This window comes from Marmota flaviventris, chromosome 3 (assembly GCF_047511675.1).
Source record: "Marmota flaviventris isolate mMarFla1 chromosome 3, mMarFla1.hap1, whole genome shotgun sequence".
Lineage (NCBI taxonomy): Eukaryota > Metazoa > Chordata > Mammalia > Rodentia > Sciuridae > Marmota > Marmota flaviventris.
This window is the reverse complement of record NC_092500.1, coordinates 58,342,922-58,357,828: the sequence shown is the minus strand read 5'-3', so window position 1 is coordinate 58,357,828 and position 14,907 is coordinate 58,342,922. Positions and strand designations below refer to the sequence as shown.

At 49.8% G+C, this 14,907-nt stretch overlaps 3 protein-coding genes across 6 annotated transcripts; 2 read left to right on the top strand and 1 right to left on the bottom strand.

Annotated features, from left to right (window-relative positions):
* Window positions 1-1,007: 1,007 nt before the first annotated feature.
* Tspan31 (tetraspanin 31) lies at window positions 1,008-3,877 on the top strand. 4 transcript variants are annotated; one of them, XM_027925935.2, is made up of 6 exons: window positions 1,008-1,196; window positions 1,710-1,877; window positions 2,288-2,368; window positions 2,704-2,832; window positions 3,062-3,175; window positions 3,270-3,877. In XM_027925935.2, the coding sequence occupies exons 1-6, from the start codon at window positions 1,134-1,136 to the stop codon at window positions 3,342-3,344; spliced, it is 630 nt and encodes a 209-aa protein (XP_027781736.1). In that variant the 5' UTR covers window positions 1,008-1,133; the 3' UTR covers window positions 3,345-3,877. The 4 variants fall into 4 exon arrangements, with proteins under 4 accessions (XP_027781736.1, XP_027781745.1, XP_027781763.1 ...); XM_027925953.2 differs by lacking the exon at window positions 1,710-1,877 and adding an exon at window positions 1,527-1,684 and having other exon boundaries at window positions 1,011-1,196; XM_027925944.3 differs by lacking the exon at window positions 1,710-1,877.
* On the bottom strand, window positions 3,878-6,888 carry Cdk4 (cyclin dependent kinase 4). Its single transcript, XM_027925927.3, has 8 exons — window positions 6,660-6,888; window positions 5,996-6,232; window positions 5,702-5,837; window positions 5,422-5,589; window positions 5,165-5,274; window positions 4,757-4,807; window positions 4,492-4,627; window positions 3,878-4,279 (listed from the first exon to the last, which is right to left on the bottom strand). Exons 2-8 carry the CDS (start codon window positions 6,211-6,213, stop codon window positions 4,190-4,192), a joined length of 909 nt encoding a protein of 302 aa, XP_027781728.1. The 5' UTR covers window positions 6,214-6,232; window positions 6,660-6,888; the 3' UTR covers window positions 3,878-4,189.
* Window positions 6,889-10,098: 3,210 nt separating this feature from the next.
* Marchf9 (membrane associated ring-CH-type finger 9) lies at window positions 10,099-14,122 on the top strand. Its single transcript, XM_027925915.2, has 4 exons — window positions 10,099-10,921; window positions 11,976-12,131; window positions 12,812-13,004; window positions 13,263-14,122. Exons 1-4 carry the CDS (start codon window positions 10,565-10,567, stop codon window positions 13,595-13,597), a joined length of 1,041 nt encoding a protein of 346 aa, XP_027781716.1. The 5' UTR covers window positions 10,099-10,564; the 3' UTR covers window positions 13,598-14,122.
* The last annotated feature ends 785 nt before the right edge of the window (window positions 14,123-14,907 follow it).

Below are 14,907 nucleotides of genomic sequence, written 5' to 3'. Positions count from 1 at the left end.
CAAAGTTGGAACCCATGCAGTCGGACTCAGTGAGACTATATTGCTTAGGCAACATAGAATCTAAGTACACACAAATCATTCCCACTAAGACTGCTCCTTTCTCCTGGGGGAGAAAGGGATTATGTCTTTCCCCACTCCTATGAAAAGGGAGGTGTGTAGGTGTGTCAAAGCATTTATGCAATAAAAGACGGTTATTGACCAACCATTGTACCCACCTCTGAGTGATAACGTGAGAATCCTCTCATATTTATTCATATTCCGGACCCCTCCCTTTATGTCCCCGCCCCCCCTCCCCGTCCCCCCCGCGCCAACACAAGCCCTGGATCAGGCTTGCAAGATGCCCAGCACACCCGTGTGTGTTCTTGTGGCTTTGTCACAAACAGGAAAGCACCAGTCGAAGGCCGCTGTTTTCCAAATTGAATTTCTTGCATATTCACACCCTGGTAATCGGGGATACCGAACAGAACTTGTGTACTAGTGTACACAAAACGTGTGAGGGTTTGCTGGGTGGTGCTATGCTCAACCCGAGGCCTGAGTGGCCTGGTCAAATAGCTCAATATTTGTCTCCTTTGGGCGTTCCCCAGTGTGACGCAATAACAAGATAATGGTGTCATCATGAGGTCACCGCAAGACAAGGGGAAAGAGGCGGGGGCGGGGGGGGGAAGGCTCGCCTTCGAGGGGCAGAGCCCTTTCGTCCAGCTTTCGAAACCCCTTTTCTCGCTTTTCCCCTGAGCTTCTCCAGAGCCTCCCACCCCAGATCAGCCCTCTCTCAACCCTAAGCATTGAAAGCTCAGCTTTCAATCCGGGCCTTTGAAGTTTAGGCTCCGGTGGGTATGAGACTGTCTAGAAACCCGGCCCCCAGTTATAAATTTCATCCAATGAAGAAACTAAAGGAGGGACCGGGAGGCGGGTCGGTGACGTAAAGCAGATTGATTGGCATTCAGGCCATCAACGTCCTGGATTAGCCTCGAGCTTCGCCAATCCACAGGCAGGGGTGGGACCGTGCAGGCGCAGAGAATTAGTTTGGCCGTCTTCGATTTAAAGAGACAGAAGCTGTCGGGTTCCTTGAAGACGGTCCCCTAAGACCCTCCCCCCAAGTCCTTGGGACCACTTGGGTCCCCAGAGCTGGGGAGATGGTTTGCGGAGGCTTTGCCTGCTCCAAGAATGCGCTGTGCGCTCTCAACGTGGTCTACATGGTGAGATGTTGGAAGTGGGGGAAAGCTTCGCGGGGGGGAAAAGCGAGGGGGGTGAATCTCTAGGGGACTTCCGGTGGGGAGAGGGGTGTACTGGGGGTTCCGGGAAGATTCCCAGGAACTTCCGGCGAGGAGGGGATTCCTGGGGATTTCCGTGGAAGAGGAGAGACTTCCGGTGATCAGGGGCCTTGTCTGAGGATGGGGGCTAAGAAGTGAAGGCTGTGGGTATAAAGTCCCATCCCTCACTTCGTGAACCGGTCTCTTTCCAAAACAAGTGGTAGACAGCGCTAAGGATTCAATGTGTATATTATTTCCCTTGTCTCCCTATCCCAGCCATTCTGACCTACTTTGGAAAGAGAACCCAGGAAAGCTGTTTCTGTAGCACCCGTTCCCCCACCCCCCACCATTCACGCACCTGGATTGTCCAGTTTTTGCCAGATTCCCTTTGTGATAGCCTTTGACTGTGCTGTATGCCAGAATTCTTTTGAGATGTATCCTGCTTTCTGTTTCCTATAGCTGGTGGGCTTGTTGCTCATTGGAGTGGCTGCTTGGGGCAAGGGCCTGGGTCTGGTGTCCAGCATCCACATCATTGGAGGAGTCATTGCTGTGGGAGTCTTCCTTCTCCTAATTGCAGTTGCAGGACTAGTGGGTGCTGTCAACCACCACCAAGTCCTGCTATTCTTTGTATCCTGGTGTGAAATGATAGGGACACCTGGGCTCTTGTCTAGGAATAAGTTAGAAAGGGTATGGGACTCTGATTGTAGGGACATGTCTCTTTGACCTTCCCTGTATCATAGTCTGCAAAACAGCAAAAGCTGATGTTTCAACTTGACATGATTGTGTAATTTCTATGAACATATGAGACCAGATGGTTATTTTAAATGGAACATAAAAGAATCTGGTTACTGGGGCTGGAGATGTATCTCAGTGGTAGAATGCTTACCTAGCACATGTGAGGCACAGGGTTCGATCCTCAGCACCACATAGTTATATAAAATAAAGGTATTGTGTCCATCTACAACTAATATATGTAAAGAAAGGTCAAATTAAAAAAATATATCTGGTTACTTTATTCCATTAACTCTTCCTCTCAGTACATGATCATCCTTGGTTTGGTCTTCATCTTCCAGTTTGGAATCTCTTGCTCATGTTTGGCTATTAACCGAAGCAAACAGGTAAGGGGATGCCCTTTCAAGTATTTGCTTGCCTTTCGCCACCTTACCAAGTGGGATTCTGATGTAACTCCTTACTTTAAGTCTTGACTTTGCTCCCCCAAATCATCCTAGGTCCACTACTTCAGCCATGCGCTTCCTCTGAGATACATGGTTAATTCTCCATGAGGGTTATCTAGAGAACCTGACAAAGCAGACATTTATCACTGTAATTGTGACATACATTCCTTTCCAAAGGATGTTGACTTCTTTTGTTAGAACAGGGAAACTGAGACACTTGAACCAAGATCAGGATGTAGGGGAATAGGAGATAACTTCCCTTTGCTTGTATTCTCTAGACAGATGTCATCAATGCTTCTTGGTGGGTCATGAGCAACAGCACCAGGCATGAACTGGAAAGAAGTTTTGATTGCTGTGGCTTGTTCAACCTCACAACTGTGTACCAAGATGATCCTTCCTGCAATGCAGTGAGTTGGTGGATGGAGAAGCACAACAGGGAGAAAAATAGCAACCTAGATCAGGACAATGCCCACATTGGCCGATTTAATTGGAATCTCATTACCTCTTTAGCAGCTTTGTATTGGGACTGTACTGGCACAAGAGAAGATATGGATATGGATGCTGGGAACATAGCTAAGTGGGATTTTTGTTACTAGGGACTTTGCATTATCTGTAAACACATTTTGTAATCCTCAGATTTGCAAGAACAGGAGTTCCACATGCCAGATGTGTGGAGAAAAGTTTCTTAAGCATTCAGACGAAGCCCTGAAAATCCTGGGGGGTGTTGGATTATTCTTTAGCTTTACGGAGGTAATATTCTTCAGTTCCCTCATACACTTTCTCTAGTAAGTGTATCCCCCAAATTTCAAAACTAACTTGTGCTTCTCTTCCTTTGTTTCCATAGATCCTTGGCGTTTGGCTAGCAATGAGATTTCGGAATCAGAAGGACCCTCGAGCTAACCCTAGTGCCTTTCTATGAGACTAAGGACCCTTCTGACTTTTCTCTCAGCTTTTTATTCCTCCCTTTGGGAAAATTTAGGGTCTAAAGCCCTTTTTGTTTAAGAAAAAGGAAAGGCCCTTTGCCACATTCCCTAAAACTAATTGAATGGCTAGGCTTTAAGTCCTGACATATTTTGGAACAAGAGTAAGTAAGGAGGAGGAAATACTCCCTGTTTTATGGATATAGACAGAGCCTGGGAGTGCATGGATGTGGGGTAGAGTCACTCACTCATAGCTTTTTCTTTTTTTTCACTCTTCTGCATGCTAGACCACCTCAACATGCTTTGGCCTGGCTCCAAGAGTAAATCAGATGCAAGACCCACTTTGAGAAAACTTAGTGAACATAAGCCGCCTTAACCTCCAGTCAAAGAGCTCCACTGACAGCCTAGGCCCTGTGTAACTTAATGAAAGAGTCTTTATAGTTGTGCAGGGAAGTTCCTTCTTTCAAGTGGTTTTTCAAATCACCCAATGGCAAAGCCAATCAGAGTAAGAAACATTAAAAAAAAGACCATATTTCTTTGTCTTGTTTTGTTTTCCTGTATAAAAAAAGGACCCCAATATCAAGGTAGGGAAGAGGAGGAAAGATAGACCCCTTAGTGTATAGAAATGGGAGCGGGGGGCAGGAGAAGGATAAGCCTCAAAAGGAAGGGTGAGTATAAAATTTCATTAAGGCAGCAAAAAAATTCTCTGTAAAAAGTTGGAGGAGTCTTCACAGCCTCAGAGAGAAAGGCAGAGGTCGCCTTCTCAATGGCATTTTCTCCACTCAAGTGTCCAGAAGAGGGAAAATGGCATCATCTCTTCCTTCTGTGGCAGCCACTCCAATGCTCACTCTGGATCATCTTCCTTATGTAGATAAGAGTGCTGCAGGGCTCGGAAGGCAGAGATTCGCTTGTGTGGGTTAAAAGTCAGCATTTCCTAAGGGGAGAGGCAAAGGTTAGAAAGCTATGGGGGAAAAAACCCTGCACCTCCAACATCCTGGAATGAGCTACTTCTATGCCCCTTTCTGGCCATTCACAGCAGTAATAACTGCAGCCCATCCACCAATAAGGTCTCATGAACTACAATGATCTGGGTTCTTACCTACTACATTTCTCATCCCAATCCCACCCCATGCCTGTTACTAGTACCAGCAGCAACTGAGCTCCAGACTCCTCCATCTCAGGCACCACTGACTGCACCGGGCGAGGTCCTCTTGGGGGAAAGGCTCCTCGGGGTAGAGATACATCTCGGGGCCAGTCATCCTCTGGAGGCAGCCCGATCAGGCTGTGGGGACAGAAGAAATCTGGTCAGGACCTTTTCCAGTTCCCCAGGGAAAGAGCCTGTTGCTATCTAGAGCTCAGCAGAAATAGGACTCAAAATGGGAAATTCATTTTCTCCTTGTTGGGTACTTACTCAAAGATTTTGCCCAACTGGTCAGCTTCAGAGTTTCCACAGAAGAGAGGCCTGAGGTGAAAAAGATTTAAGTAGTGATCATTTTCAAAGAAAGTAGTGGAACGACTAGTGTTAAGCGGTTCAAAACGAACAGTGATAGTAAATTACTAACTCCGGGAAATTTCAGTGTCTCTGGTTAAAGATAAAGGTGGTCAGTAATACTCAAGTAAAACAAAGGGCAGAGTGGACTGGGGACATAGCTTAGTGGCAGAATGCTTGCCAAGCACACACAAGGCACTAGTTTTGATCCCCAGCACTAAGGGGATCAATGGGCATGGGGGGGAATATGGGAATGGTATATATAGATAATGGCTGATGAATAAAAGGTTTGGAGAATTCGATACAGTTTAGGATTTTGGGGTTCCATACTTCCGACGAAACATCTCTGCAAAGATACAGCCAACGCTCCACATGTCCACAGGGGTTGCATATGTAGACTGCAGAAGAACTTCAGGAGCACGGTACCAGAGTGTAACAACCTAAAGGGAACAGGAGTGGGTGAGGGTGCTCCTAGTTATGAATCACAACTGTGTGACTGAAGACATGAAGCACAGAACTTCTCAAATACTATACATACTCTCTTACCACCAACCAGAACCCATTTTAGCTCCCATCTTTCTACTGACCACAGGTGTAAGGGCCATCTGGTAGCTGTATATTCTGGCCAGGCCAAAGTCAGCCAGCTTGACTGTCCCACCACTTGTCACCAGAATATTTTCTGGCTTCAGGTCCCGATGAACGATGCAATTGGCATGAAGAAAATCTAGGCCTCTTAGAAACTGGCGCATCAGATCCTGGTTTGGAAGGGGGAGGTACAGACTCACTGGAAACAGACACCATACCTGAAATTCCAAGCTCTAAACATAGATCCCAATCCATCTCTCAAGATCTACCCACAATACTCACCTTGATGGTCTCGGCTGGCAAGCCTGGTGGTGGTGCCTTGTCTAAATAGGTCCTTAAGTCTTGGTCAACATGCTCAAACACTAGGGTCACCTTGATTTCCCGGTCGGTCCGGGAAGTGGCACAGACATCCATCAGCCTGGCCAGAATAAATGGTCACATATTGCTCAATCCCCTTTGATCTGATAACAGTTTCCCATATTCTCTCAGGTTCCCCACTTTTTTTCTGACCACGCATCCCACTTAAAGGTTGTCTTTTCCCTTACTCCCACTCCCACCCTTCCACCTTCTTCTCACCGGACAACGTTCGGATGTTCAAAAGCCTCCAGGCGCCTCAATAAGGCCACCTCACGAACTGTGCTGATGGGAAGGCCCCCTCCAGCTCCTCCTCCATTGGGGACTCTCACACTCTTGAGGGCCACAAAGTGGCCACTGTGGGGATCACGGGCTTTGTACACCGTCCCATAGGCACCGACACCAATTTCAGCCACTGGCTCATATCGTGAGGTAGCCATTCTCAGATAAGGGGAGACCCTACAATCACAGAGACATCTACCATTAAAATTTCCTTCCAGAGTTAGGATAATAGCAGCATGTAGCAGTAAAGCGATTCCCACATGAACACCATCATCAGCATCCCATCCCCTTCCCAACAGTCCAGAGGCCGCGCTCAGGTAACACAATGACTCTACCAGCAACTCCTCTGGCCACGTGAAACTGAAAGAAAAATATACGCTTTTCTCTTGGGGACCACTGTGCCGTGCACAAAGGAGATCACACATGGCACATCTAGCATCGACGATTTTACACCCCAGTCCCTAAAGTTACACCTTTCCACCAACACAAAGGCCCCACTTCCCGCCCTTGGGCGACCCTTCCAAAAGCAGCCCGCCAGGCGCACGCATCGGAAGTCTTGGGAGGCGGAGACTGGCCCCCATTCCTGAGAAGTGGCTGCATTTACCTCACTGCAGGCCAAGAGCTACGAGGGCAGGCCCGTTATCGGGACCCCGGAGCCGGTTCCTTCGGCGCCATACACTCGAGCTCCGTCCGGGGCAGCTGGACGTTACGGGCGGGACCATAGACACAGGCCGCAGGCTAGAGAGGCCCCCTCTCCCCCACCCTCACCATGTGACCAGCTGCCAAATAGGCGCGCGGAAACGGGGAGGGAGGGGCGAACGCCGGACGTTCGGGACACGTGACTGCTACCCATGCGCAGAGGGTCCGTCGGAGCCTCTTTGAGAGGGGGGCGATGAAGGAAGGAGAGTGATGAGGGAAGGGGGCCGAGGGGCGACGGTAGCCACGTGACCTGTTGCTATCACACGTGACCGCTTAACATTGCTCGTAGGAGCAGAGGTGTGGTTACGCAGCGAGACACATGACTGGCTGACAAAACCCGGTCTGTGGAGGGGGGGCGCACGGGGGCGAGGGAGGGTGGAGCCCAAGGCGGTGCCATGGCAACCTGGGCCACCCAGCTTTCAACTCCTGGCTGAAGGCTGAACCTGAGCGTTACTCCAGTCTCTTGCTTGTCTCTCAGTCTCTTCCGTATTGGTGGCCAGGTTGTGGTCCGTGTGAGGATGAGGGATCCGAGTACTAGAGGTGGTGCTGTCATCTTTTCGCTCCATCGCCATGGGAAAACAGATTCTCATTTGGGTCTTTGTTTCACTCATTCATTCAACAAAATTTTTGTTAAGTGCTTACTTCCAGTTTGTAGGTGGTGTTTTTGTTTTGGTTAGGTTTTGGCATCTCAGTCACTAGCTCTCCGAAGTAGTGATAAGGCTGTCTATAAAGATGCAGCCAATCGTGTGATCTTATAAAATAGAGTAGACAATTCCCATGTGAGGACCAAAGTAGGACTTAAAAAATGGACAGGAGATAATACAATAATCTAATAGGAAGAGTGACAAGGTAATTCCCTCCCCTCTTCCCAACTCCCAAACCTCCTAGGGGGTGTTAAAGCCAGAGACTAGATGTCACTTGGCAGAGACAGTTATCGATGAGCTGAACTGGAATACTTGACCTGAAAAGTTCTTTTTGGCACTAAGATTCTGCGGTTCTGTGATGTGTGTGTTGTATACAGACAGGTAGATATAGGGGTGTGCATGTCCAAGGAAGTCATCCTCCCCACAGACCACTACGTAATATGAGAATGACTTGTGCCCCTCTGCAAATCTTATGACTACTCAGAGAGATCATTGTGCTTCCCTCTCTTCTCCCAGTGCAGCTTTCTTACCCCTTATCCCTGCCCAGAAGTAGTAGTTGTTGTTTTCAAAAGGATCCTGTCCACACACACCTAGATAGAGGAAGATTTCTCTGACTTCTCTTTAAAAAAAAAAAAAAAAAATTGTAGTTGTAGATGGGCAGCATGCCTTTATTTTGTTTATTTTTATGTGGTGCTAAGGATTGAACCCAGTGCCTCACACCTGCTAAGTAAGCCCTTTGCCACTGAGCTACAGTGCAAGCCCATCTCTGACTTCTCTTGTATTATTAACTCCAACTTTATTATCTTTGAGCTCTTTGGGAGTGTGGGACTAAGGGATTACTATCCCATTTGTGGGAATTTGTCTAAAATATGGAACCATATAAAAATTATTTTTTGGTGGGCTGGGGATATAGCTCAGTGGTAGAACACTTGCCTAGCATGTGCAAGGCCTTGGGTCAATCCCCAGTACCGGCACAAAAAAAATTGGGGTGGTTGGTTGCTGGGGAATTGAACCCAAGGGCTTGGAATGGTAAGCATGTGCTCTACCACTGAACTGCACCCCTAGCCCTAAAGTCTGTAACTATTTTATTATCATTTGCATTCGCCACTTCTTTTATCCAAATTTGTAATTTCCCTAACTATCTGGCTAACAATGTAAGAGTTCATATAAAGAGAAATGTAAGCCATGATTCAGGGTAAAATAGGAAGACATGTTGCTATAGATTTCTTCTTGCTTTTCATTCTGATGCAGCTCTGGGCCCTTGCTGGCAAGAGCACCTGGGACACTCAAAAGAAAAACCTCCACAGTAGAATTATAGGTGTTTGCCACCATAGTGAGCAGGAGGATGGAAAGTTTGAGGCTAGCCTAGCCAACTTAGACCCTGTTTCAAAAATAATAATTACACACACACACACATACACACACACACACACAGGACTGTGGATGTACCTAGGTAGTAATGGGTTCCTGGGTTCAAACTGCAAAAACACAAAACAACAACAAACACCTCCCATGCCCAGGCTGGAGAGGTAAATATTTTATTGGCTTCCTTGCTAGGGATGGTTGGTTTATATGGCTTCTGGAAGTCTAAGCTAAATGTCTGCAAGTTTGTCAAACTCCCTTCATATACTAGTTCCCTTACCTTCCCCCTACTAAGACTACTGCAGCTTATTGTCTCTAAAACAGAAACTATCCTCTATGTCTGCCTGATTTCCAGCCTCTCTTTCTGATTCATTCATTTGTCCATCCAAAACATTTGAATACTTCATAAAAACATTGCCTCTTCTCTGTCACTTTCTGTTGGGAGCCTTAATTTGGCAGTCTGTCCCTGGCTCCATCTCCTCCTTTCTCCTGTTAATTACTCTTTTACTAATTAATTTTTTCCCAGCATGTTTGACCCAGTGGGCTCCCCTGGAATCTCTTTTCCCTCAGCTTTGCAAAAGGGTGAGAGGGAGGATGTTAAGTGTAAAACAGGAAGAAAAAAAAGAAAAGGGATCGGGGAGAATTGTTTCTCAGGCTCAAGGCCCCCATAAAAACAAAGGTGTGTGTGTGTGTGTGTGTGTGTGAGAGAGAGAGAGAAGAGAGAGTGTGTCTGTCTTCAGTGTAGTGGAGGTGAGGGCAAGAAGGTATCGGGAAATATACTCCCATCCCTTTGGCACTACTATTTGTCTTGCTCATTCACCTCCCTGACGTGTTACAATGGTTACAATGAAACGCTTCTGTTTCTCTCATAATCCGATTCTATTCCTTACACACACAGCTCTCTTTTACAGTCCAATGCCTAGCATACTTTTCAGTCTTTTGCATAAGAGTGTTTATTGCTTGAGTCAATCCCTTGCTCAACCTCAGACGTTGCTCAGCTCTGTGCACACTCACATTTCGCATAAACCTCTCCCCCGGTACACCTGCATCCTTTCACCACTTACCTTTTCTTACATTTTCTCTCGCACACACACCCACTCCCACACACACACCTATTCTCCTACCCATGTGCACACTCCCCTTCCTCGGCCACTCCCCTCCCTCCACCCTGCCGGGGCTAGCACACTCGCCCCGCCCCTGGGGACACCTGCTCGTGTGGGGCAGGGCGGGGATGCGCAGCCGCGGCCCCTTCTCCTTCTCTCCCTCCCCGCCCCTCCCTCCATCCCTCACCGGCTCCCCGGCTCCCGCCCCGCCCGCCCCGCCCGCCCCGCCCGCCCGCCGCTCCGGGGGGGTCTCCGCCGCCGCCGCCGCCGGAAGGAGCCGCCATTTGCCACCGCCGAGCGCACGGGCCGAGCCGAGCCGGATCCGGGAGCCGGAGCGGGACTGGGGCCGGAGGACGGCGATGGGGGGCGGCCCCGCCGCAGGAGGACCCGGGCGCGTAACCCCGGGGGCCCGGCCCGCTCCGGACCCGGACCCGCAGGGCGCGGCACCCTGAGCCCCCCTCCCCGCCCCCTGCCCCGGTCATGGTTGCCTACCCTGCCGCCCCTGGGCCACCAGCCCTCTCGGCCTCGCGAGCCCCGGAGCTCCGGTGGTGTCAGCAGTGAACGGCGTTTGCAGGCCCGGAAGACCCCAGCCCGGCTCGGCTCTCCAGCGCGCGCCCCCTTCCCGGCCTTGTCCCTTCCCTTCCCCCCGCCGCCCAAGAGCCCCCCTTGCACGCCGCCCCCCGCCCCCCGGCGCCCGGACGATGCTCAAGTCTCGGCTCCGCATGTTCCTGAACGAGCTGAAGCTGCTGGTGCTGACGGGCGGGGGGCGGCCCCGGGCCGAGCCGCAGCCCCGGGGGGGCGGGGGAGGCGGCTGCGGCTGGGCGCCTTTCGCCGGCTGCTCCACCCGGGACGGCGACGGCGACGAGGAGGAGTACTACGGGTCGGAGCCGCGGGCCCGGGGCCTGGCCGGGGACAAGGAGCCGCGGACCGGACCCCCGCCACCGCCCGCGCCGCCACCACCGCCCCCGGGCGCACTGGATGCCCTGTCGCTCAGCAGCAGCCTGGATAGCGGACTCCGAACCCCTCAGTGCCGGATCTGCTTCCAGGGCCCAGAGCAGGTCAGGCCTGGGCACCTGGCTGGACAGGGAGGGGTGGGGGGCGCGCACCTGGGCTGTCCGCGGGGACCGTGAGCAGGGGGCGGGGCCTGAGGAGGCTGGGCGGGACCCAGGACCTGGGTGGGAATAGGGCGAGGTCGGGCAGCTGGCTGGAGATTCCTGGAGAGTGTGTTTGGGTTGGGGTGGCGGGGGTCCTTAGAAGAGGTGGGGCTTTTTCCTGGGAGGGGTCATGATTCCTCTCTCCCATTAATGGGGACAGCATTGTCTCCTGCTCCCCTTAGCCAGGGTCGCCATTGACTGAGGGGACCTATGGAGAATGCATCTGTTCCCATCTTCAGGGGAGGGACCAAACTAGAACCCTGCCTCACTATTTCTCCCGCTGGGGCACTTTTCACTTCACATTCTGCAACTTTCTCATTCCAAAGAGCCGCCTTTGTTAAATTTTATGGACAAAGTTGTCCCGGGATAGTGCCAGAGGGTGTCTCTGTGTAATGAGAAATGATTCCTTGACTAAAGGGGAACATGCTTCACTCCCACCTTCAAGAGTTACCCTTGTGGAAATGAAGACCAATAATCCATTCTAGTCTCCATCAGATCTATGAAACGCTGTACTTTACAATGATAGGATGGGGGAAGGAAACCATGGTTCAGAAACTCTCACCCTTCTGTCCCTCCGCATCCTAGGGCAAAGCCTTCCCTCTAAGAAATATTGAAAACTACCTTTTGCAAGTTCTAGGAAAAGAGAAGGACCAGTCTTACCCCCAACCCCTATACCGCATTACTTTAGTATGGGAAGTGTTTCTTGAACTCTAACTTCCTTCTTTTCTGCTGCAGCGTTAGCCTTTTGCCCAGTGTTGGGTGAAAGACCTGAGGGGTTTTTGTCTCCCCCCCCCACTTTTGGGGATCAAACCTAGAGCCTCACACATATTAAATAAGCACTCTACTACTGAGCTACCTCCCTAGTCCAGGTCTGAATTTAAGAGGTTTCCCTCAACAGGAGCACAGAATCAGGTGGGATGGTGATGACTGACAGGGCCTTTCCTCACACTTCCTCCAGGGGGAGCTCCTGAGCCCCTGCCGCTGTGACGGATCGGTGCGCTGCACTCACCAGCCCTGCCTCATCCGCTGGATCAGTGAGAGGGGCTCCTGGAGCTGTGAACTCTGCTACTTCAAGTACCAGGTCCTGGCGATCAGCACCAAGAACCCATTGCAGGTGAGGTGCAAAGAGGGGACTCAGAATGGGGGAAGGCCTTTCTGCTATAGGGATCAGGGAGCCTATTTTATCTCATTTACTCTTTTTTTCCAAAGACACTGCTCCCCACCATTATGGAAGTTTCCTGTCTGTAAATCCTTTATTCATTTATTCACAAAGACATTTATTGGGTGCCACTTGTATTCCAGACACTGCTTCAGGCACTGGGACAACAGAAAAGGAAAAGAAAGTTGATGATGATGATAATGATAGCAAATGCAGTGTTTTCTGTTTATCAAGTGTGATTATACATTAACTCTTTAATTCTTTTAAGCTTCATAATAATCCTATTAATTAGATACATTTTCCCCATTTTACAGATGAGAACCCTGATGCACAAAGGGATTTAAAAACTTGCATAAGGTTATTCAACCAGTAAGGGATAGAGTTAAGATTTGGAATTTATACCTAGATGTTTTGGCTTTAGAGCACTTGCCTGATTCTGCCTTTGTAAAATAAGACAGATAAATAGTGTCAGGTGAGTGTCACATTTTAGGTTTGATTACATCACAGAGAAGACAGATGTAAATCCTACCTAAAGGATGTAGAGAAGGCCCCTGAGCCTCCTCCTTTTCAGGATTGCCCATTACCCAGTACTCTGTCCCTTTCTGTGACCATTTGGAGTCTTTTCTCTTACACAGTGGCAGGCCATCTCCCTGACAGTCATCGAGAAAGTCCAGATTGCAGCCATAGTTCTGGGCTCGCTCTTCCTCGTCGCCAGCATCTCCTGGCTTATCTGGTCCTCACTCAGCCCTTCAGCCAAGTGGCAACGTCAAGATCTGCTCTTTCAGATCTGTTACGGCATGTACGGCTTCATGGATGTTGTCTGCATAGGTGAGGGCACCTCTCTCTCCCTTATGTGCTTAGCATCTTCCTTTTAGTCACTCACTTAACTTTCCTGTCTATCCCCTCAGTTTCATGGCTTTGTTTTCTGCCATTGGGGTCCTTAGAGGTATCCTGATATCCCTCCCTTCCCTGCTTCTTCAGGATCCTTTGCAGCTGTGTCATCTCACTCTGTTATGTGTGTTTTAAGGACCTTTGGCCTCCGTCTCAACAGCAGTTGATCCCAGATTTTTTATCCTTCTTGTTCAGGCCTCATCGTTCATGAAGGCTCTTCTGTCTACCGAATCTTCAAGCGCTGGCAGGCAGTGAACCAGCAGTGGAAGGTGCTGAATTATGACAAGACAAAAGACATAGGAGGAGATGCAGGGGGAGGGACAGCAGGGAAGCCAGGCCCCAGGACCTCACGGACGGGCCCCCCCAATGGGGCTACCAGCCGTCCCCCAGCTGCCCAGCGCATGCGGACGCTCTTGCCTCAGCGCTGTGGTTATACAATCCTGCACCTCCTTGGACAGCTGCGGCCACCAGATGCCCGTTCCAGCTCCCATTCTGGTCGAGAAGTTGTCATGAGGGTCACCACCGTCTGATCTGGATTCCAAGAGCAGGGATCTTAAGTCAATGCATCAGCCAGACACAAGCTCTCATGGCTGCTGGAGGAACCACCTGGACAAGGTGTTTGGGGCAGTGGCCCCCACCACTGAGGATCTTTGTGGGCAGCCTCAGGCTGGAGACATTGTCTGTTCTCTACTGCCCACTGAGTAGACACCTGGATGACATTCTAGCCACCATTGACAGCTCCTCATACTCATCCTGAGATGGTCAGTGGGCAGGTGGGGAGAGCAGCTTTTCTTCCCTGGAAAGAACCGTCTTTACCTCAGCTCCTAGGGCCTCCAGCCCCCCTCACCCCAGCTCCACCATGGTGACTTGGCAAAGGGGGACCAATGCCAGAAGAAAGGGGCTGTAGACCCCCATTCCCCATCCCATGGCCACAGGGCATCTGGCAATAAGACTAGTATACATTGACCTCCCGTTCCCTGCATGAGGGCGGGGGACTTCCCCCTGCTCCATCCCCCATTGCATGGGGGAAGGGCATAAAGAATCATTTATATGCACGTGGAGACTCCTTTCTCATCTGGGGGTTTTCTGGAGGGCTGGGAGGCTTCTGTTCACATGTTGCAAATTCTAAATGCAGCAGTGGGTTCTGAGTTGAAGTTGTGACTCCCACTTGCTAGAGAATAAGTCACTTTGGCTGCTAGATGGCAGTGCTCAATGCTATCTAAGGAGGGTAGACCTGCCACCTTTAAGTTGTGTGATTTAGGAAAAAATCTCTAAGCTATAGTTTTCCTGTCTACCTCATAGAGTTGGAATGAGGATAAACGAGGGACAGGTTGGATGCCATTGCAAAGAAAATCAACAATGGCATAAATATTTCTAGACTAGTTGATGGTTCATTTATTTCAAATAGTAACTGGTATAACAAATTCCAAAATGTGTTTTTCATCAGGAGTTGCACAGAACCTTGGAATTTTGTTTTGAGTGTTATAATAGATATGGAAACATGAGGGGTAATAGACACTGCAAATGTGAAGGATGGTGGTTGTTTGTAAGAATAAGAACTCCTTGGGCCAAGGATGTAGTTCAGGGGTATAGCACTTGCTTGAGAACTCTTCAGACCCTCTCTCTGAACGTTAGAGCCTGGTGGTGGGGAAAGGTTGGAGATGTCCATCTTATTCTGGAGGTCATCTGAATTCTATTCTTCTCAGGTACTGTGCTTCCTCAGAAAAGTGGTATGAAGTGAATATGGACCCATGGAGGGAGTCCCCCCGACCTATTTTGATGGCAGTTCAGGATCACAGGTCTGATCCTGGTTTGCCCAGTTAGTAGTATTAAGTGGAAG